This window comes from Agelaius phoeniceus, chromosome 10 (genome assembly GCF_051311805.1).
Source record: "Agelaius phoeniceus isolate bAgePho1 chromosome 10, bAgePho1.hap1, whole genome shotgun sequence".
Lineage (NCBI taxonomy): Eukaryota > Metazoa > Chordata > Aves > Passeriformes > Icteridae > Agelaius > Agelaius phoeniceus.
In genome coordinates this window covers 7,858,342-7,882,050 of record NC_135274.1, presented here as the reverse complement: position 1 = coordinate 7,882,050, position 23,709 = coordinate 7,858,342, and the positions used below count along the sequence as shown (strand labels likewise).

Here is a 23,709-nt window from a genome sequence, read left to right as displayed (position 1 = left end):
GCTGCTTTTATATTGTGCTTTTAGATGATATTTAGCTGTTGCTTTTCCCCCCCAGGTAGAGGCTCAAGCTCCACAGCTCTACTCACTGCACTTGGCTGGGAAGAGAAGCTGCCTGGCCCACGGCTGTCCTACCTCTGCTCCTTCAGGCTTGTGCTGGGTGTGAGCAGCAGCAGCTGCAGTGCAGGTAGGGAGGCTCTGTCACACACATAACAAATGCCAGTTACTCAGGGCAGCCAGATGACCACAGCAGCAGCACTAAATGTGACAGTGGCTGTTCCTCACTGCCCTGGGGCTGAAGAGAGGGCCCAGAGCTGATCAGAGTAACAGCTCCTGCAGTGGTTCCTGGCAAGGCTGGCAAATAATCCCAGAGAAAGGAGGCTGGAAGGGGCCTCTGGAGGTCTCTGTTCCAGCCTCTGCTGAGGGAGGAGGGTTTGCATGTCCCACCAAAACTGCCCTTTTTTGTCTGCTGTTCTTAAGAGTGGACTGGCTGTGCCTCTCCTGTGCCACCCACCTCTGTCCTGGGGCTCTGAGACCCAGCTGCTGCAGGCAGCAAGGAAAAGCTGCCACAGGCCAGGCTAACAGAGAAACAGAACAACTGAGTCTGGGATCAGCAGGGCCTGGGCTCCAGGGCACTGGAACCCAAGCTTAGGATTTTCCTCTCTGAGTCAGTGGTGCAGCAAGTGGAGTCAGACTCCAAAGTCTGTGGCCAGTGGCATACCCTTGAACTCCACAGGGGTCCAACTTCCCAGCAGTGGGAGCTGGCTCAGGCAGGACTGAGCCACCTCCAGGGCCTATGGAAAGAGGGAGCCAAGGAATGTTTGACCTTGAGCCATTAGTAACAGCTCACCTGCAGCAGACAGGGCAGGATGTGTTGAGTATTAACCACCAAGAAAGGGTTTAGAGAGGCGAGCTGGTCAGACCCCCAGATTAAATATATGCTATGATTTATTCATGATTATTGGCAAAAATCAAAATTAAAATAACTGTTTCTATTGCCAAGCAAACCTCCATTAACCAGAGTTAACCAGAACTCATATTCAGAATGTCTCCCAGCATGGGCAGCCCCTGCTCACCCTCACAGTGGGATGTTGGCATGTTTCTTCCAAGGACTGGACTGGGATTTACTGGCCAGCACATCGAGGTCATGGCAGATGCGAGTGCGGGTGGTCGAAGGCTGGATGATGTCATCAACAAACCCTGCAAAAGATTGAAACAAAAAACCCCATGAAGTGTTTGCCTCCCAGCCTTCTGTATCTAGGCTAACCCATAAGTTAGCAAAATCAAAACAATGGCTGGAATAAATAAGTTCACAAGTTATAAATTAACTACATTTAAAATAGACTGAGAAGGAAACATTCCTGAGTCTATTTTTTTATTCTGAATATAACTTGCCTTTTAGAGCACAGTTACTGCTCCAAAACTGAAAGTAGAAGCAGTGGAAAAACTTGAGAACTGAGAGTTCTGGAGAACATAACTGGCCCTAGTCTTTCTTCAGACCACTGCTTTGCATTGAGGGCTGTATAACAGATTGTCAAAGCACCTGTGCTATAAAGGAAAAGACTGAATTTTGAGACACCTTCTACTATCTGCACAATGGAAAATGTACTTTACAGAGCAGTCCCTGCTTTTCACCAGGCTCTTTGCAGCTGAAGATGTGTCCTGTGTCCAGATGTTGTCCACATGCACAGGTGGTGGTTAAGCATCACCTTTCTAACTCAGATACAACTATCTTACCTAAATAACTTAATTGTTAGCAAAAGGTTTATTCAATAGCACAACTTTATCTCCATGCAATGGCAAACCAAGTGAAACACAGCGTGGGAGACAACCATACCTCTTATGGCAGCAGGGAAAGGGTTTGCAAACTTATCCACATACTCCTCCTCTGCATTTGCCTCCTTTCCTCTGAAGATGATCTGGACAGCACCCTGGGAACAGAAGGGCTCTGTCAGTGACAGGCCCTCAGGCTGTGCCCTCCAGGTGAGGGCATGGCAGCATTGCCCTGCCTGCAGCCCCAGGACAGCTCGTGGTGCTGGCAGGGCACTGGTGCTGCTGGCAGGGCCCTGGTGCACCGCGGTGAGAAGGGCCTGGACTCACCTTGGCTCCCATCACGGCCACCTCAGCTGTGGGCCAGGCGTAATTCACATCTCCTCGCAAGTGCTTGGAGCTCATCACGTCGTAGGCACCTCCATAGGCCTGTGACACAAACCAGGGCAGCCACTCCAGGAGTGGCCCTGCAGCAGCAACAGCCTGCATTGCACCTGCAGCTTTTTCTAGTCCAGAGACAAGCAGCTGGGGCTTTTATCTGAAGGAGAGCGTGAGCATCTCCACTTTGTGGCAGCCATCTCCTAGGAACAGACACCACTTCAACCAGAGCCCCAAAAGAGTAAGGAAGGGGGCTGCTGACAAAGCCCATTCTGCAAGGCAGGCAGGGAGGGGTCAGTGTGTATCCAGACCAGCAGGCCTCAACCTGCACCCTGCACATGCACACAAACCCACCAGGCAGTGTGCTTCTGGAATCTCCTGGCCAGGGAATGCAGCACTCAGGCTCTGCAGTGCTCCACTCTGGAACTGGAAATGCTCCAGACAGCAGTGATGAACAGATACTGCAGGACTGCAGAGCAAACTGCAGTGCAGTCCCTGTCAGGGCCGTACTGAACAGTGCAGCAGGGCTGCAGGATTGACAAGTACTGCATGGAAATACTTGGAACAATCAGAGAAGGCAAAGGAACAGAAAATTCTTCTTGATTTTTGCCATGATAAGCCAAAGGAGTATCAGAAAAACGAGCAGGAGGGGCAGAGCAGCAAGGAGAAGGCTAAGGTTGTAAGGTGCCAGCCCCAGAGCTTATGGCACTAGGGTATCAGGTACCTTATGGAGAAAGGAAGATGAGGTAGAGCCTGGCAGAAGTCTGGGGAGGAAAAGAAGACACATGAGTGTTCAACCTGCAGACAACAGGAGACAGATGCAGCCAGTGCTGGGTTTGCAGAGGGAGGCTCAAGAGGCAAGAAAGCAGAATTGCTGCAAACAGATGGCATGTCCTTAGTGAGACAGGCTGGGTGACATGGGACAAGTACTTGAGTGAAGGCATTCCAGAGAGAAAGCAGAGAGCAGAAATTGGAAGTTCCAGGTGGGTACAGAGACAAGAGGAAGGAAAGAACTGAGGTTCTTTCCTCAGTGGCCTCTCGTAATGTTATACAAAGAGGTGTTACCAAATGGGACAAACAAAGATGTGACAATGGTAGAAAGCACCACTGGGACAGACAGACAAAGCTTGGTTTAACTAAAATTGCCACTAGTTCAAAAGGAACTCTGGATGATCTCCATGGAATCTGCCAGCTCACCTTTCTAGTGATGACAGTGATCTTAGGCACAGTTGCCTCTGCGAAGGCAAAGAGCAGCTTGGCACCGTGACGAATAATCCCCCCGTACTCCTGAGCCGTGCCTGCAAAGGACAGGGAATTGCTTCACTCCAGGGAATTCACACAACCACATCTGCCACCAGGAGCAAACCTGACCACCACCACAGCCATGGTAACACCCTGGAGAAGATCATGCCAGGCAATGTTCTCTGCAAGATAACTGAGCAACTCAGAAATCAGAGTAGCAGCTGTTTGTATGGAAGGTCAGAGAAGCAAAGCTCAGCTAGATGGGACCTTCCGAGGAACCAAATACATTAGAGCATTTTCAAGACTCCAGATGTGACCAGCAGTAGGAAACAGAATTTGTTACTTAATCTGAGGTTTCTAATGCTAATGGGCTAATCTTGCCAAATTCCTTAAAACACAGCACTTTTTGGATCATAATCAAACCTCAGGTCTCATCTCTTCAGGTTCGTCTTTTTATTTTTTTCTTCCATTTACCTTCTTTCAAACCAACATTTTATTGTGCAGTATCAATCAATATTTACTGTGCAGTATCAAGTCACTACTTTGAATGAGCTATATGGAAATAGTTCTTGGATTCTGAGCAACTGCTCAAATCTGGATTGCTGGAGTGTCTGCTTACACCAAGCCACTGCCTGGTCTGCACCAGAGGAGGTGGCTGAGCCTACACTGGGGAGAAAGGGGAGGAACTCCTGGTTAAAATGTGCCAACTCCATTGTGTTAAAACAGGAACTGGAATGCAGAATAGTCACATTCTAATCCTTTGAGAACTGCAGAGGCCTCAAGGTAAACCATGGTTTATACAACAGTATTAACATTAGATTTGATTGTATAACATTTATAGTTCCCTCTCAACCTGTTTTGTAATGGGTCATTTTAATGTTACCTGCTCAGAGAGCCTGTGCTGAAAGCAGGCTCATCACAGCCCTTTCCCCATTGATGTACCTCTAAACACAGGCATTTTCCACTGAGAAGTGTCTTGGAGCATCAAAGAGGCTTTAAGAAGCCTGAGTACGAGGCAAGCACATTGTCCTTTAACTTTATCTTGGAGTTTTACATCACTGGAACCTAGGAGATGGAATCTATTTTTCTGTATCTTTTCTGTCTTTCTGGTTTTCTCCCTTCCTTCTTCTTCTTCTCTCTTCTTACAGAATGTGACATTGAATGGGTTTAAAGGTTTTCTATGTTCAGTGATCTAAGTCTATGTTTTGATAAGTGATTTTATCCTGCATTTACTGTTTATCTAATGTTCCTTAATTTTCTATAGTTTTCCAGTAAACTTTAGTGTTTTTTGTTTCTTGAGACTATTTGGTTGGGATTTTGTCCTTTGTGTCTACCCAGAGCAAAAGAACCTTGGTTTAGCCCAAGGTCTGAGTGACAGGGCTGCACCAGCCCCTCTGGGCAGCAGGTGCAGCAGATGTGGGTGGAACATCCTCAAGTGGCCCCGGCTGCCACTGCTCCCTTCCCAGAGCCAGCAGTGCCTCCCCTGGCCCAGCACAGCCTGTGCAGGGTCTGCTGCTGCCACCCTGCCCAGCAAGAGCTGTGGAGGGCAAACAGCATCTGAAAACACAGCTCAGCATTTACCTTGGTACAATACAGGCATCAGTGTAACCTCACACCCCTTAGAACAAGGGCAGCATCTCCAGGGAATGCAGCTTTTCACTTGCACAGGTCACAGTCACAGCTTTTGGCAGTAGGACAGAGCTTCCCAGTGCATGGTGTCCCCAGGCCTGACCCTGGCAAACTGGCCATCCCAGTGTCTCTGGCAGGCTGCTGGAGACTGCAGTACTACCTGACTGTGTGATGTGTCTCTCTCCTTAGGTACCTCCAGCAAAGCCTTGTGACTCCTGACACACTGGTGAGTTAGGCACTATCCTTTGTGATGACTCCTGTAGTTAGAATGCAGAGTTTCTGCCCCAAAAAGTGGGATTTTAAAACCTGGTTTAGGTCTACCATAGCAAAAGTCTTCTCAGAGATCTGAAAATGGATTTTTAGCACCAACACCACCATGCACCACATGAACTCTAAGAGTAAGGCATACCTGGCAGAAATCCAGGAACATCCACAAACGTGATCAGGGGGATGTTGAAGGCATCACAGAACCGAACAAAGCGGGCTCCTTTCACAGAAGAATTTATGTCTAAGCACCCTGAGGTTAAGAACACAGAAAAAGGGATTAGCAACTCCAGGGATCTGCAGTAATTCAAGGTAACTCAAAACCACACTATTTTAGCTGTATTGTCTTCTTAAAACAAAGGAGAAGCTTATCTGTAGATAATGTGGAGATAATCTGCCATGAAGCTTTCCTGGTTTAGAACTAAGATCACAGAACAAGCTACACTCAAAGGCTCATTTCATTTTTCTGATCCTGTGTGCAAAGACTTTCTATCCCAAAACAGAACAGTTTAATATCATACATGTAATTTAAAACGCTTTTCTGTAACTCTCTCTTCATTAGTATTTTTCAGATCAGTCATACTGAAAGGTTACAGAGTTCTCCATTAAAAAACCACAAACATTAAACAGTCCAGTAATTTTTGGGAAAAATCAGCATTTCTGGTAGACACACTGTGAAGTCTTTCTGTTTCAGTGCCATTTAGAATTATATTATTCACAACTATATTAAAACAAAACACATTTTGTATCAAAGCCTCTATATGAAATGTTAAAATGAGCTGTTAAAACTTAAAATGCTAAATGAAGGTTAAATTTATATTAAAACCTTCTGTCTAGTATCTTGATGGTCATATCTTGTAGAGATGAAATGAATGAAACACCAGACTGGGTCATCTGATTTTCCCAAACAAATAGATACAAGAATTAAAAAGGAGAAAACTAGAATGTTCTGATTGGGGAAGGTCACTCCAGAAATTACTGAGTAAGGAGAGAAAGTAAAATCCCCGGACAGTTAAGAAGGGTGATCTTAGCTAGAGCTGCACCTTGTACCTTCAGATCCAAACCATGTGAGGTAAAGAGCTCCACACTTGTGCATCTGAAGGCTTTACACTGTTCACTTACAGTGAGATAGCAAAGTCCCCTCACCCTACAGATGAGTTTTAGGGATTTTACTGCCATGGAAGGATGTGTGTGGTTTCCATGCTATGACTAACCCCAGTTAATTGCAGGCTGCTGCCAAATGAGTGGTGCTCTTCTCCCCACCCCTACCCCCCACCCTGTGCGCAGCTGCTGCTCCTCCTGGGCTGGATGCAGCACTGATTTCATCACCTGGGAGCAAGATCACCTTGTTAGCCACTAAAGAAATGGTCTGCAGTTGGTTTCACAGCTGTATTACAGCGAGGGTCAAGACAAAGCAAGCGGTGGAAAACCACAGAATGAGTGGAGGAGCACACAGCCTAAGAGCTCTGACCTTACCCAGCGTGCACGAGACAGAGGCAAGGCACTGTAAGAGCCTCACCCTGGACTCTAACCTGAGGCTACTTTGGGCTGGTTGCCCACGATGCCAACGGTCCGTCCGTTCATCCTGGCAAATCCAACCACGATGTTCCTGGCATAGCTCGGCATGATCTCAAAGAATTCCCTCTCATCCACAATCTGCAGAGGGAGGCAGGCAGAGATGCATAAGTACACAGGCAAACACAAACTCAGTTACCTTAGTATTGCAACTTTTAAAACAGTTCAGAACTTGCAGAATTTTGAAGGAAAGAGAGGGAGGGAAACCTTTTAGTCTTTGCAGCCTATACTGCAAGAATTAACTACAGAAACTACCAAAACTGTTTATAACTGAAGTGAGCCTTTCTTTCTGGCTTAGAACAAAACGCAAATCATATGTTAAGAACTTCTTTCTCTCATCTTAATTAGCAACAGCCTTACAGGCCGATTTCCAGTGATAAAACAACACTTCCTGGAGCTCAGAAGCTCCCCGTGACACATCTGATGTAATCTCTCTCTCTTGGCAAGCTCAGAGCCCTTTCCTGGAGCAGCCAGCACAGCCCTGCTACCCCAGGGTCAGTGCTGGGTGTGCCCCAGGGGATGCAGGGAACACAGTGCCCAGGCAGCATCCACCTGGAACCACACACCCGTGTGGCTGCACTTCCCTCAGTGGAGCTCAGTGTGTGCCCTGCCAAGGCACAGCCCTGGTGCATGAGGCACGAGCAGAACTCCGCACGTTCCAGGAGATCAGAATGATCCATGGAGCAGTAGCGACACCTACACACAGCTACCTGGGCTTCCAGCAGGATTCCCCAGTTCCATCTGGTTTTGGCAGCTGTTCCCATATACACTGCAGTGTGCCAGTCATTTCATTAGCCTCAGTCTTAAAAAAGTTGTGAAAAATGTAAGCAGTATAAAAGTGGTGTTATTTCTTTCCTTAATACTTCCCAAAATCTGTGGGAGGGCTTGAGGGTTTTCTCCTAATTCACCTAATGATTTCTATTACATGCCACCTTTTAACTTTCATTACACACAGTGCTGAAAATCACAGTGGAAGAATCCAGGGATTAAAAATACCCTGAGCTTGCTTTCACCACTAAAATGAGTCTAAATGCAGCCAGTTGCAAACTTTGTAATTTCAAAAAAATAGACACGTATTTTCTCGTACTGCATATGTACATTATCTCTTAGCATAAACAGGGAAGGGTACATCTCTGCATTCTGGGTACTTTATTACTTTTATACAGAAGTGCCAGAATCCAAGACAGAAGCACCAAGGTTCAGGGAGGGGCCAGGCAACAAACTCAAGAGGCGTTCTGACCCCAGAAAGAACTAAATTGCAGCATCCTTCATCTGTATAGTTGTGTATACAACATGAGATATATCCTGAAAACAAATCTTGGGATTTTGTTAAAATATTTTTTTCCCCTGCAGTTTTTGTTGCCTATTTACAGGTAGCTACTACACAGGTAGAAAGTAACTTAGAAAGACTGAAATAACTAAGTAACAGTATCTATATCTTCAGTGCCATTCTCCTGGTTTCTGTCAATTATTTAGGCCCAGAATGTAATAACTGCATCTTTAATGTGAACACATCAGACTTACAGAGTGTATGATATCCAGCATATCATAGGCCTTGGCTGACTCACTTGGGACAATGGTGTCCAGCTCTGGAACAGGACGGTCACTGTGGAGAGCAAGTGTGAGCAACAACACTTAAAGACTAAATTAATACCAAGACCAAAAATTCAAGTAAACATTTCCACCTCTCAGAAACTTCAGAATCTCCTCAGATATGGAGAAAAGAACCGGTTCTCTTAATCTCGGGCAGCCTGAGCAGCCTTCTGCTGAAGGAGCCCCCTCTTCCCGAGGCAGCTGTGCTTAGGAAGGCCCGAGCAGCACGGCCCGGCGGGGCTGTGCCGACACGGCCGGGAGGCGGCTGGGCTGCAGGGGGCACTGCCGGCTCACGGGACACACGGGGGTGGCTGATGCCTTAAGTTTTAGCTTTCATATTTTTCAGATTCTCTACTGCCTTAGTATGGGACTCTGAACTTCATATTAAGTGTTAGTCATTCTCTTCACAGGGTAGTTAGACAAAACAATCCTTTTCCAGCTTGAGAACCAGGGACAAATGTTACAGTCTCAGGCCCAAAAAGCATAAACAACAGCAAATTGAGGAGAGCAAACCAGGAGATGGGACTTCATAACCTGAAGCTGTAATTGGACAATTGACCCCAATATGTAAATGGACCAAAACTTATAAAAGTGTGAAAACTTGTGACCAGTCGTCTATCTTGGGCTCTTGTACTGCCCAAGGTGTATCCTTTTAGGGTCTTTTAATAAATACCTGCTTTATTCCTTTAACTCTGTCTAGCCTCTGTTCTGGGCCAGCCTCTCAAGACATCATGGGGACACAGCCCAGAGGCTGCAGGGGACCCGTGGCAGCAGCAGCTGCAGAGCCCAGTCCCTACAGCTGGCCAGGCAGAGCCCAAGGTTCCCTGTCACACACCAGGTCAGGAACTGCACACTCACCTGCCCTGCCCATGCTGTCACCCGGAGCTTTGAACACACTGAGCTGCAGGAAACCTTTCCATGCTCATTTCCCCACCCCAAACAGGCAGAGTAGGGAAAACATACAGAGAAAACATATCCAACCCTCTATGTCTTCCCTCCACAGGCTGTGTTTAAAGACTTTCCTGTTTCTCCACTTACAGTGACACATTTTCACGTGGAGTTTTCCTGTAACACAGATCCTGCCCTGCCATCAGCAGTGACAGGATCAGTTCCCCAGCTTTGATCACATTACCCTCATTAGGGATCCACTCAGCAGTGGCACCCACTGGGTCTCAGGCCTCAGTGCAGGGGTGTCAATTTTTATCAGTCACCATTGAGAAGGTTTCAGGGAGTATAATATTTGTGGTATTCCATAAAAATAGTGATCTCTGTAACAAGTGGTGTTTCTATGGGAGTTCATACTGAATTAATATTTTAATAATGCCATGATTTAGTACCTTTTGAATAAGACAGCACAAGGCTCTAGACACACAATTCAAAACTGAAGGAAGTGATGTGCAGTTTGACAGAGTCAGAGGAAAGTTTAAAATGCAGCCCCATGGCTGTCTCTGCTCCCTCAGACACATGGGATGAGGGAGGCACAGCCCCTTGCAGGGAAGGGAAGAGACACAGCTATTTATAGAACAAACTTAGAGCAACACTTCAAGTGCTTTTTCCATACAAATACAAATACTGCACACAAACACTTCCATAAAATGATATAATGGAACCTTAATGTGAAGAAGTTAAACTTGTTTTAACATACTAAACCCTAAGATAAAAACAATTCTAAACTTTCTTGAGTGTGAAGTAGATACAGATGTGCTCCAAACTCTGTCCTGTGACCTGTGGTACCCAAAGGGTAGAAGGAAAAAGATGAAATTATTGCTCCCATAAATTCACAGAGCTGAAGGAAATTTTAACAGCATTAAAATAGCCAGCAGCAAAATGAAGACATTATCCAGGATACCATGTTTGAAAATCTCCTTCAAATGTCTACAGACACAGGACATCTGGAGCTTGCTGCTGCACTCACTGGCCTTCAGAGGTGTTTCTCACAGCTCCCACTTAGTGGGGCAGAGCTGCTGCTCATTGTGACAGCTGGACACACCCTCACCAGATGGACACTGGGTTTCATTCAGTGCAGAAGTGAAACTGCACTTGGTTACCAACAGTTGGCAGTAACCTCCTCCAGAAGTTTGCAGAGACACAGAGAGAGGTAAAATCCCACCGTGCCATAGAGCAAATGCAATGCAATCAGACACCTCCCAAAGGCAGGGACATCTCCCCAGGGACAAGTGGGTACTGCAAGAAACTTGGGAGTCCTTGGAACCCAGGCCACTGACAACACACACTCGCCAACACAAGCTTCAGCAGCCAAGGCTGGCATTTTTCAACACCAAAAAGAACTTACCTAAATAGAGGGGAAAACAGCCCCAGGACTTGACAATAAAAGCACAAGTAGGTTACATTTAATTTGTGGCAATTTTTTGTGTGGTGAAAACAATGCAATAAGAAAGCTTACTCTAGAGGAACAGACTGGGACTGGAGCAGCTGTAAGGATCAAACACATCAATCCCAAGCAGAAGGAATCCATTAAGATGTCAGTTTGTCCAGATGAAATAATACCAATCTGTGCATTAAGACCATAAATGGGAGAACTACTGGAGATGCTGCTATAAAACCAGATAAATTTAACAAATAGATCTGCCTTCACATGTATAAAGGCTACTAAACTGAAGTTCTTAGTACAAATTGCATTTATTGTATCTCATGCCTTGTAAAAGATTAGTTCTTTTTTTCTTAAGGGACACATCTCTTATACTTTTGTAGCTACAACCTCACTGACTGCTTCTCACAAATAAACTGCCTGTTATAAAGTACATTGATTTTAAAAATGGACTGTTGCTTCTACAGTGAAATTAAAATCCCAAAATCAAGTCTGTAGAGATCAATTATCCCAGTACAACTTGTTGAATACTTATAAAGACCATGATAACCTCAAATATAATCCCCTAACTCAGAAAATAATACAAGAGATTTGCTTTGGTTTTGTCACTAACAAACCAGAGCAGTTGAGAACAGAACAGAACCAGACTGCACACTTTAATGAACTCCTAAAGATCAACACCTACCTCAGAAAAAATTGGGGCTAGTAATTAATTGACCTGTCTGGCCATTCTCTAAAAGAAAATGGCAAATTTCTTTTTTAAAAAGTGAGAAATCTATCTCAGGGACCAGTGCAGTGATTTGTAAATCAATCCAAAAGCACGTCCCCAAACAAACTTACACAGACACTGAAAAGCACAGTGAGGGATGAGGAGAAAATAACCTTCCAGACTCACAGGTTAAAATCATCACACATGAAGAGCCCCAAGACATATCACACACATGTGAGGAGCTGAAAGGAACATATTGAGGCACCACTCCCATGCAGGAGAATGCAACAGCCTCTTGAGGGTTCCCTAGGGAAAGGGCTGAATTTCGAGTGCAACTGGAGCTTGGGTCAAAATGCTTTTACTCCACTGACATTCTCTGCCTTCCAGCCCTAGCAAGGCTCTCTGCTCAGTGTCCCGTGCTCTCTGGCTGTCTCTCAGCTCCTGGAAAATTTCCCTGATAAAAGTCCAGACAGTTGCCATTTTTCCCCTCTTGAAATGGCTCAAGTTCTTCCTGTATTATGTTGCCAACTCCACAATGAACCTGAGACAAGTACATAACACACAAAGCTTTCTGCCTCCTTGTTACCTCTAACCCTTGTGAGCAGAACTCAACCAACAGACACAGGTGACAGAACAGGGCAAGTTCTCCCCACTGCCACTCACTGTGCTATTTCCTACCTCTCTCACTCCTTCCAAGGGACTGGGCAGCCCACCTGAGCAGAGATTGCTTTTCCCCACATTCTGCCCACAGCCTGGACAACAATCCTTTCAGAAAACAGAATTAAACCTAACAGCAAACACACACATGTTGGAACACTTCCCATATTCACATACCAGAATGCAGAATTATCTGCCAAGATCCCAGGCACAGAACACCCATATCTCTGTGCCTATAAGCCAGAGAAGCCATGAAATGCAGTGCTCAGAGAGCCCTGAGCTCAGCCAGGCTGCCCTTACCTGGGATCATGGCACTCGCACACTGGAGCCGGGTCCCGGTTGCTCAGGGGTAAATAATTAAAGAACTCTCGGAGGTTCAGCAGAGCATCGATGTCATTCTCAAAGGCTCTGTGTGCAACTCCTGCACAGACACAGCACAGCAGGTATGGAAATATTGTACAAGCTTTCCTTTCCAAACTGATACCAATAAAGATAGAAACAAGCAACAGCAGGACTCTTTAAACTTGAGCTGTTAACCATCACGAACGTTAAGCCACCAAATCTGACCAGCTGAAAATACCTAGAAAACATGTGCTGTGTCAAACTTCCTCCAGAACAGGTCTGCGTTGTTGACCTCATATTTAAAATAATGTGAAGTGGTTTATCAGCTGGCACAGCCCTACCTGACTCCAGCCTTCTGGAATTCTGTGCTGCACCCAAGTGTTGGACTACAAGTGCTTTTTATAAAAGGGCTGGATCTGGGCAGCATCTGTGTGTGTGGTTTTGGTTCATCGTCAGCTCAGTTCACACAAAACTTGAGATCCTACAGTCATTCGAGTCTTTAGAAGATTCATGACTCACAGACGTTTTCACAGAGGGGAAAAGAGGGAAGAAGTGCTTCAGCTCACATGCACTTGGTTTGTAGTTAAACAGTTCAATCAATCACATTAGTGAGCAAACAAGGGACTGCTGAGAATCTTTCAATCCATGCAAATGTCTGGACAACAAACAAAAAACCCCACCCCAGGCTGACTTCACTAAGCCCTACTCCCTGACAGTATTCCCACTTCTAGCATCTTTTGTGCGTTTGCTACTTTCTCTTCCAAATCCCAGAACTCTCCCACATTCCCACTCTTCCTTTGTGTCCTGTTACTAAACAGGAGCTGTAGGAAAGCAGATGCAGAGTCAGATCCTGTGCTTAGGCAGAGCTTTGTCCCTTAGACTCATCTGGATTGGCCAATGGACTGTCCAGCCAGAACTACTCATTTACTTTGAGCACAATTAGCATGTTCAGTAAAGCCCCCAGCTCTCACCAGACACTGCAGTGTGTGTCTTTGCACCCCCAAGCTGCTCCTGGGTGACATCTTCATTGGTCACAGACTTCACCACGTCAGGCCCAGTGATGAATAGGTAGGATGTGTCCTGGGGGAAAGGGAAAAGCAGAAACAGTCAATGCCAGTGCCAAGCTGCAAAAGCACCTAAGGAACAGCCACAGCCTCTAGAGACTTCCCTTAAAATAAGAAGAGGAACAAATTTCTTTAAAAGGCTGCATTGCATTAAAAATCCACTAAAAATGCAATTGTCCACAAGTTATCTGGGAAAGTTTTTCTCAACTTTTCATGCAAAATATAAATCCAAAGCAGGAGATCATCTTGGAAAATACCCATTCCCATATGGTCACTTAGTGTGTGATCAATGTCACCAGCAGCAGCTCAGGACAAACCCTTACCTTCACCATGAATGTGAAATCAGTTAAGGCAGGAGAATACACGGCTCCACCAGCACAAGGACCCATGATAAGGGAGATTTGGGGAACGACACCAGAACACAAAACATTTCTCTGGAATAGGAAAAAAAACCACTGGTTTTACCAAAGAAATGTGTCTTTAAATCTGTGCCCAGATTCTGCAAGAATTCACCGTCACAAACAGGACTGTTTTATCTACTGGCAGACAAAGATCTGGAGAGAATCTTTTGATGCAAATTGAACCAAAATGAGTTTCTTATTTCTGTTCCCATACAGCTGATTCCCTATGCCATGCAATGACTGCAAAGGAGATACCATGAGCCACCTCAACAGATGCTGCCAGGGAAAAACCTGCACTGAGGCTGCAGTGGGAAGGAGTGGATGTCCCTGACATTTGAATGTGTAGGTACAGTGTGCTCAGAGGTAGAAGCAAGCTTACTGACCAGCTGAGGGAGGGATTTTTTAAAATCAGGTTTCTGCACTGGCTTGAATATTACACAAAGGTGAATGGTTGCCATCCAGCATGGATGGTGTGTTGTTCAAAAATCCACTTACACTGCTTGGTGCTCAAGTGGGTCACAACAAGTGGGTTACTGTAACTGTTCCTCCCAGACTGCACCACCCCAAAACCTGGCAGCATCTGACTGACCTGACATCCCACCTGCTTTCCTACTGAAAGGACAGTGCTCTGTGCACGCAATTTGATGCAAAGTACTTTAGCAGCATATAAAAGAATGTCATTTCTGTGAAAAAACAAGCAGCAGTGCACCTTGGGGAAAAATGTTTGTATTAACCACAAAAATCCTCTAGGACATAAAACTTTCACCAGAGCAATCAACACTGGACATCCCCATTCTCACTACACATTGGATTACAGAGCTCAGCATGACCCTTGTTCAAGACGTGGGTACATTTGTCCAAAGCCAAGAAAAGAACCAAAGTCTGAGTCTTATTATCCTTTTATCCTTTGGCTGTAACAGAACAATAACCTTAACATCTACTTACAAACACCCACTTGCATGTTGTGCCCACCTTTGAGGATGCCAAACTCCCTGTCCATCCAGCAGCCTACTCACCAAAAAGATGTCTGCATAGCCTGCCAAGGACTCCACTCCCTCCTGGATACGAGCTCCTCCTGAGTCATTCAGCCCAATCACAGGGGCTCCAACCATGGCAGCTTGATCCATGATCTAGTGATGAACACAAACTCCTCAGTATTGACCCAGCTAAGCTGAACCCCAAAAAATATCTGCCTTCCCAGCTGGGCATCTCCACACTCAGCACTGGATTTGGACAATGCAGTGTGAGTGACACAGTCCCAGGAGGGGGCCTGTGCAGCTGAGGTCTCCCCCTGTTCACAAGGGGCCTCAACTGCACCTCAAACATCCCCTCAGTGAGGTCTCATCTACTCCTCAAAGTTTGTTGCAGTGGTGGCTGTGGAATCTCTCTAAGCTATATATTCTAATGCTTGATTACCCTTTTTAGAACTTCTCTGGGAGGACAAAATTACATCTTTCCTCCAGAAATTTAAACATTACATTTGTCTTGATACACAGCATTGAGGGAGAGCAATTAGCTATTCTTGGCCTTTACTTTTGGGAACATTCAAGTACCTCAAATCTCTTTTCAGTCTTCATATTCCTCTTCATGTTTCTAGGCTAAGCACCATCAATTCAGTCCCACATCCTGTTTTCTAGGGCTCTGATCATTTTGGTTATTTGCCTCAAGATCATACACAATACTATAACAGAGCCTTAAGTAGGAGGACTGAATTCCTTACATTCCTTGCACAAAATATTCCTGATTATTGAATTCCACTAAAATGTCTGCCATTTTCATAACACTACAGCACTGGCACATTATATTAAGATCTGTTTTAACCTCAAGATCTGCTTTAGCTCCAAAATAATTTTTGTAAAACATCAGCTAATCCCCATTTTGAATTTTGATGTTGCTTTTCCCAGTCCTTTCAATCATTGTAATAAAATTATTTCAGACAATCTTTAACTTGTTAAGTGATTTACAATTCCAGTCCCATCTTTCAGAGTGCTTGTAGCATCAACCTTGAATTTTAGATTACCTAGAAACACAGAAACTACACTTGGTGCCACTCAAGTCAGCGGGCAGGAGACCCAAAACTCCAGCACAAACAGGAGCTGGTGGTAACTACTTCTGTACAGTCCTAGAATTCCCTGTTCTGCTGTTTTCCAGGGACCTGTATATGGATTTTTTTCCCAAGGCTCTTCCAAGTTCTTCCTAAAACACTGACAAAGACTGAGCCCCAAAGCAACTCATTCCCCTAGAGCCTTCCAGCTTTGGAGCCCACCAAGAACAGCACCAATCAGAACCCACATTTTTTCTAGCTCTGTGGTCAGACCCTGCTGCTTTAGAAAGAAGAGATCAAAGGAAACCCACAGAAAGCATCCCATCATTCCAGTGCCATTCCATCCCTCCCCAGTACAGACACCACAAAGCTCCAGTGCCAAAGGGTAATTCAAGTCCTTCCCAATATCAAGACCAGGTAAAACCAAATAGTTGTTATTGAGCCCAAAGTCTTCATGTTTTCTACTTTATACCCACACACTCCTGAGGAGCCTATGGCAAGGAGTAGTTATTTCCACAGCATAAAATGCCTTGTGCCTTTCCACAGCAAAAATCTTGTTTCTGATTCCATGGCAAGAAAATTCAGGAAGATTTTGCAGTTCACACCACTCAACACTCACCCATGAAAGAGTTCTTGTCTGCCCAGTCCTGGGATTCAAAAACCCTTCTCACAAGACAAGCAGACAAACAGGAATAAATAGCCACAAGTGTTTGATAAGAGAAACTCTCAGGGTCAAGGTGACCTCAAAGTTGTAAAACTGTTTATCTTCAGGCTGTTTACTTGTTACATTTGCTTTCTTTTTAAATATTACACACTTTCACAGCACACTGTTTAGAGGAAAAAGTTTCTCTGAATTCATTCCTCTTTTCTCCAGTGGACAACGAGTAGGTAATTTATATTTGTACTTGGCAAGTCTCTCACCCTTTGCAGCAGAGTAGAAGATTTAACTTAATGTAACAAAGTGTGCATTACCTGGAAAAGCTCACTCACACTCAGAAAGTTCCCAGAGGCACCACTCTCAGGCATGGCACACGTCAGAGCCCACTAAAGCCAGTCACCAAACATTTCCTCCAAAGTCATTATCACAACAGACAGAAAAAAGAATGCTGACAAATTTCTTTGGTTTTCTTCTGTGCCTCATTACCTTGCAGATCTTCTGGGCATGAGCTCCAGATAAACTGCCTCCAAATACAGTAAAATCCTGAAAATTCAGCAAATTTTCAGATTAGGGAAAGAATAATTTCAGTAAAATGTTGTCAATTATTGCTAGTAAACAACATAATCCTACAGTGCTCTATATTTGGTAAGCTACTTCAAAACAACTGACTCCCTCAGTGCAGCCTGCAGATGATCCCTGCTCCATACAAGCATCCTTCACAAGGAGGAAACACAAACCTGGACACACATCACCATTCTAGACTCATGAGTTATGTCTTACTCCCAAAGAAGCCCCAAAAACTGTGTAGACAGAGACAGTGTGGCTATGACTAACATTTGAACCAAAAAGGTTCAGCATCTCAGGAGGCAGCTCAATTTGGAGGGAAAAAGGTCTTTAATATAAAAAGGGAGGGGTGTATCATGAAGGGGCACTCTTCAATTCTACTAATACAAAAACTGCCCCCTACCTGTGTTCTAAAATGAAGGTTTGTGTTTGGCTCCTCTCCACATGTTCAAGCCCATGTAACAGTGACTCTCCTTGGAAGGAGCACACATCCAAGACAAAAAGGCAGAGTCTATGCCTTGCTCCAAGGTAACACAGCAACAGCCACTTTGGCCATGACAGCAAATGGAACAAAGGCTACTTTGTGGCCCAGAACAGAGCAGCACTTACTAATGATCTGAAAGAAAGCCTTTCACAGTGAGTGACCAAGATAAGTCTCTACCTAAGATGTTTCCTCTGAAATACTTTTATTTTAATATAAAAAATATATTTTAACATAAAAAGTATATTTTATCTATTTATATGCTATCTATCACAAACTTTTTTGCTTTTTCTTGTCTGAGGCTGCCCTGCTTCCTCCCACAGGTACATTGCTACATGGCCACACTGAACTATTGTGAACTTATCCTTTGAAATAAGTTCACACTACTTAAAAACAAGTAAAACTTTACCTGACTGAAAACATAAGCTAGTCTGCCATTAATCCGTCCACGGCCAGTCACCACACTGTCACCAGGATACTGCATTAAAAACAGACAAACAAATTGAAAATGCAACAAATCTACTAAAATTTCCACAAACTCCTACTAAGACAAAGCAAAGACTGATTTCCTGGGAGGTCTCATCTTCCATGTCTGCAGTGGGGGCCCCACAAAGATTTTCCCCACCTGTGAAAAGGAAACCTTAGAGGTAATATCACATATTCACTATGTATTAGAGCAAAGATCATGGAACTTAGGAGTTTCCCTTCAAATTTAGAATATCTGAAATTAAGACAAATCATGCCCGCAGAGATAGGATAGGATGCACCTTTTATCAGGACTAGCTGATGTTTTTGAAAGAATGGACATAGTGCACAAACCTCTGAGGTGTTGACACAGGATGAAAAACAATCCTGGACAGATCCAAAAATATAATTACAGCCACCTCAAATACTTGAACTTGACCTGTTCCATTTTTCACCCTGTAAATAAGGGAAGAAAGAACTGGCCAAGGAAATGGAGCCTGTGAGTCTTAAAATGTGCTTCATCTTTCTAATAAAAAAAATATATAGAAGTCTTTCAAGACAACAGTAGGAAAGGAACTTTGCTGGGTTGTCAGTAAAAAAGGGAATTTCAGGCACTGAAGTGCTTCTTGTTGTTTGGTATTAAAATGAAAAAAAAAAAAAAGGAAGGAAAAAAGGGAAGTGTGTGCTGCAGGGACACTCCAAGGAGCACTCCTGCCCAGGAGGTCTGCTGTCAGCAAGGTCACACTTGCCTGGTGCCTTTTCTCATGCTCACACACAGCACTGCTCTCAGCCCCTGGCACACAGAACAGCAGCACACACCTGTACTTCAGCCACTGCCACGTGAAGGTGACTCCCAAAAGCCCCAGCAGCCCACAGAGCAGCCTGGATGTGAGCACAAGACCTACCCTACCCTCAGAAAGTTCCAGGGACTCTGAGAAATTCAATGCTAAACTAATATTCCAGCTCAGTGGCCACAGTTAGGTCATCTGTTGTGAAACTGTGCTCTGTAAACACAATCTGCAGCTCACTGAAGGGTGAATTCTGAAGCACAAGGGAAAAAATTAACCCTCTTGTCACACTCAGGACTCTGCTGCCCCTCCTCTTTTCAGAAACAGCAATTTGTTATCAAGAGTGTGAGATGCAGCATGGAGTAACTCAATGAGAGGCAACAGGAGCTGTTATTTGAGTTTGCTGGGGAACAGAGTAAGAAAACACAGAGGAGAGAAGATGTTTGCTCTGCTATTCCCTGAGAGGGAGGAGGTCTAACACAACATCCTTCCCAGCACCAAGTGTCATCAGCCTCCCATCTGACCCAACAAACAAACCCTTCACCTTTGCCACTCCCAGCACCTCTGCTGGAACCCTGCTGTCCCCTCCCTCATCCACAACCTGAAGGACTCAAGCCCAATGAAGTGCTTTAAGAGCTGCACAAACAGAAGTTGTAGTCACTGTGTGCAGCACAGCGCACACACAGAGAGCTCCTCACCCTACACCAACAACCCCCAGCAAACAGCCTTTGGCTACAGGAAGTGAACAGGCACATCAGCACCAGGCACTGATCCCAGCAGCTCATTGGTGTCTGCTCCCAAAGCACAGCAGAACACTTTTCCCAGGAAGAACATCATCAGGCATCAACATTATGGTCAGAGACTTTGGGGGGCACAGATTTTCCCTGTGTGTGTGGAACCCCCTGTACCATGTTGGTTTAGGATACATGGCCACAGAGCCACAAAGTGCCTTAGCAAGCAGGGTGCAAATGGCTGACTGAGCAGTACAAATGCTGGGACTTCCAAACATCCAGATTAGATTGTAAAGCCCTCAAGGATTTTATGACTGTAGTTTGGCAGGCTATATAAATCTATATATAGATCTATATAAATATAGATCTGAGTTGTTTCATCCAATAACTCGAATCCTACCTGTAGGGAAACAGAAATATCTACCTTGATTTTCTCCTCATATCTGATCTGATTGACGAAATTGCACCAACAAAGCTCTGCAGCCTCCTCTACTGTTTAAAATGCAAATCTAAGACAATTCCCAGGAAGGTATTTGAACCAAACAGGTGAACTTATAAAAAAGGTATCAAGTTTAGACAACAGAAAACTCTGTAAGGTATTAAATGGAAACTGAGAGTAATGAGAGCAAATTTACAAAACAAAATTATACATAAAGAGAAAACAAATAGTAAAAATCACATGTGAACAGAAGAGCCCATTTTCAACCAGTAGGCTAGCTGCACAGCAGAGGACACTGAAACAAGAGTTATATGAAATAAAACTACCTTATTCTTACTAGAGTCCATCCCAAAGTCAGTACATCTGTGTTCCACAAACATGTCATATTCATCAAAACTGTCAGGGTCCAACAGCAGCAGAATTCGTTCCCTTGCTGTCAGCTTTCCCTGAAACAGAGCAAGCAACAATTAACAGAGCAAGCAACAATTAACAGAGCCATCAGGTGATTCTGGCTGTTTGCTGACCCCCAGCAGCTGCAGCTTAATCAAGCAGAACCTCACCTGATCTGTTACACAGCATCCATTAAGAAACTGCAGGCCCCCAAAGCTGCAAATAGCCTGTGCAGTGATTATCCTCCTCAAAAACAAACCTCATGCAAGCCAGATCCTGAAAAGAAGGCTGACTGTTGGAGCAGCACTACCACAGGAGAAAGGAAACAATCTCAGAGACTTTTCAACAGGATACAAATGCATCACAGCTATTTTTGCCTACACATTTAAATTAAGGCCTTTTTTCTATTCTTAACCAGGGAACCCTTCCACAGCTAGACCAGTCCTCCCCAATAGCTCAGGGTTCAATTCACTGCACTCAAATATTATTTGATTGCAGTAAATAAGAGCGAAGAGGAAGTGTGACAGCCTGCAGGGATCTCCTGACAAAATCCTTCTGGTTTTTCCTGCTGGACACTGTTACAGGCAAAAGTAGGGTAACAGTGAAATGGCCAAAAACAGAATACATTGACTAGATACACATGTCCCTTGCTCAGTGTTATGTAGTAAAAAATGACTGCAAAGTTCTTTATGTCTTAACCTACCAAACAAATCTGTTCTTTCCAACCATGGTAAGCATCTGTCTGCAAAGGGCAGGGCACATGGGTTGTCTCCTTTAGGGGATGACATGACCCTGCATCAACATGACATTGTAACACAGCTCAGCTTCTACAAACATCTGACCAGTAGGCCAAAAAGCTCATGAAAAGCAGGAAATGCAGGAAAGCCTAATGTAAGCCAAAGTTTTAGTTTATATAAAACATAAGCTGTTCGAGGCCCTAGACATGCAGAAGTGCTTGTATATTGGTGTGTCAGTGTCCTGAATGTAACTCAGCCAGACTGAACTCTCTTCAGATGTTGTATAACTGGGGAGGGACACTGCTGACAGGCAGAGTGATCACCGAGGAAGCCTTCATGGGAACCGCCATTTCCACCCCCTGGATGCCTACAAACCATCTTGCACTACACTGAAAAGGTCTCCCAGCAAGAAGCAATAAAGAGAAACAGGAAACCTCTGCTGTCACCCCCATCAGCACTGCCTACATTCTGAACGACAGGGGCAGGAGACTAAAAACCCACCTGTTGTCATCCCTCCCACCTGTCTTTTCCTCTGCCTTATTTCCACTCTTCTAACTCTTTGCTCTTATCTCAGAGATCAGCTTAAATTTGCAACAGAGGAGTAAAGATGAAGCTGTTGCTCAGAAGTGTTAAGCAACCTAGAATTGACTTACCATTGACAGGCAGAAGTTGCAACTTCTGTCTACACTACCTCTCATACATATTGCAGCCAAACTCGGTAACCACTCTGAGGTAAAGGAACTAATAAAGCAATTGTTCTTTTTTCTACCCAGAGTAACAGGCAATGCAGTCTTAAGCGCTGCTTGAAGAAACTTTCCCGCAAAGGGGCGTCTGCAGGTGCCACGCGAAGCCGCGAGTCCCCAGAGCCGAGCAGAGCCCACCGTGCACGGCCTGCCCTCCCCGGCCAGCGTGCGCCCGGCGGCAGCGGGACAGGGCTTTGTGCTGGGCTCACCCGCTTGTGCTGGGCGTCGATGCGGGCCTGGCCGCCGCCGAGCAGCGCGGCTCGGCGCTTCTCCTCGATGCGCTGGGGCACAGGGGGCGGGCGGGCCCCCGAGGCGGCGCGGCCCCGGCACAAGCCCAGCGCCCGCCGCAGCACCCGCACGGCCGCCATGTCCCGGCGCTGCGCCTGCGCGCCCGCCCCGCCCCGGCCCGGCCCCGGCCCCGCTCCGCCGCCCGGGTGTCCCGGCTACGGCAGGGGCGGTGCGGGGCACAGGGCTCCGGGAGGCTCGGGCAGGGCCGCTGCAGCACCGGGCCCGGCGCAGGCCGCTGAACGAGCCCAGCCCTCCGCGGCCAGATTGTTCATCGCTGTTGTCTGTGCGCAGAGACCAGCGGGAAAATGCATCAGCTTTTCCCCCTTTCCTGCGTGGCGGAGAGATTTGTGGCGCTTCAGAAGCGGGGAAGGCAAGCAGAGGTGTCAGCTCGCAAGATTAGCTGTCCTCTCTTTGTTTCAAATGCCAGAAAGTATTTGTTAGGAAAACAGTCCCTGTGACACACTGGCACCGATTCCGTGCGCCTCCTATGAAGAGGCACTGGCTCTTTTCACGGCACGCTTTCGGACTGATGAGGCAAATCGAGACCCCTTAGGAAGGGAGTGGGTCGGGATGTGCGGGGAATACGCAGCGCGCACAGCGAGTGCCCGAGCTGCAGCGTACCCGCAATCCAGAGATCTGATGTCATCGCCTCCCAGGCAGTTCTCCAGTGTGCAGGCGCAGCCATCTGTGCAGCAGATCATTTGTTACCCCTGTAGGCCACCTCCGACACCGACCACCAACAAACCACCGCCGGTTCCAAGTAGGGCGAGGTGAGTATTGCCCAAGTGTGCGCATACCACACATGAAATGCACGAGCATGGCCCTGTAGATACCACAGGTCTGAGGAATCTCCAAGAACAGAAATTCTTGGATTACATAGCATGTACAAGCTGCTGTACGATAATTCATTTTGAAAAGGCTCTCAGGCTCCAGTCCAGCGTCCTACTCAGAACAGACTCAGCACCGAATTCATACCATTTTGTCAGCTGGATCTTAAAAGTCTGCAAGGACAGAGGCTGGCACACCTTTCTCAGTCTGAGTTCCAGTGCCTGACTGGCTCCGTGGGGAACTGATTCCCCCCAGCCCATCCATTCTACTCAGTAGCAACCTGCCTTGTTTCAGTTTAGGACAGCTGCCTCTTGTGCCCTGCCCGTGCACTTCAGCCAGGAGGGGTTAGTGAGGTGACAGCCACAGGCTCTCCAGTACCAGAAAGCAGCTGCTAGGGATGTCCCCAGTGTCCACTCCAGGCCAACAAACATAAAGCCCAGTTCCTCAGCCTCTCCTTCTGGGGCAAGTGCTCCAGCCCTTCACCACCATGCTGCCCCTCCTCACCCCTAGACACAGCTGTATGGCAGGAGATCCTGTCAGAAACCTCACCCAGGGTAAGACACCTCACATACACTGCTCTTCCCTCACCACAGAACCTCCCTT

General features: G+C 45.9%; 1 protein-coding gene across 1 annotated transcript; it reads right to left on the bottom strand.

The window, feature by feature from the left end:
- Positions 1 to 927: 927 nt before the first annotated feature.
- PCCB (propionyl-CoA carboxylase subunit beta) lies at positions 928 to 22,793 on the bottom strand. The gene is made up of 15 exons (XM_077183772.1): positions 22,200 to 22,793; positions 20,447 to 20,566; positions 18,107 to 18,175; positions 17,139 to 17,195; positions 14,967 to 15,080; positions 13,873 to 13,983; positions 13,457 to 13,565; positions 12,444 to 12,564; positions 8,380 to 8,461; positions 6,818 to 6,936; positions 5,426 to 5,538; positions 3,343 to 3,443; positions 2,098 to 2,196; positions 1,835 to 1,928; positions 928 to 1,197 (listed from the first exon to the last, which is right to left on the bottom strand). Exons 1-15 carry the CDS (start codon positions 22,356 to 22,358, stop codon positions 1,076 to 1,078), a joined length of 1,590 nt encoding a protein of 529 aa, XP_077039887.1. The 5' UTR covers positions 22,359 to 22,793; the 3' UTR covers positions 928 to 1,075.
- Between the last annotated feature and the right edge of the window lie 916 nt (positions 22,794 to 23,709).

Excerpts from the sequence above, each read along its gene's own strand:
- PCCB (XM_077183772.1), bottom strand. The coding sequence starts at position 22,358 with ATGGCGGCCGTGCGGGTGCTGCGGCGGGCGCTGGGCTTGTGCCGGGGC. Across the intron at positions 20,567-22,199 it reads TCGACGCCCAGCACAAGCGG|GGAAAGCTGACAGCAAGGGA; the intron begins GTGAGCCCAGCA and ends GCTCTGTTTCAG. Across the intron at positions 18,176-20,446 it reads TGGACTCTAGTAAGAATAAG|TATCCTGGTGACAGTGTGGT; the intron begins GTAGTTTTATTT and ends TTTTTAATGCAG.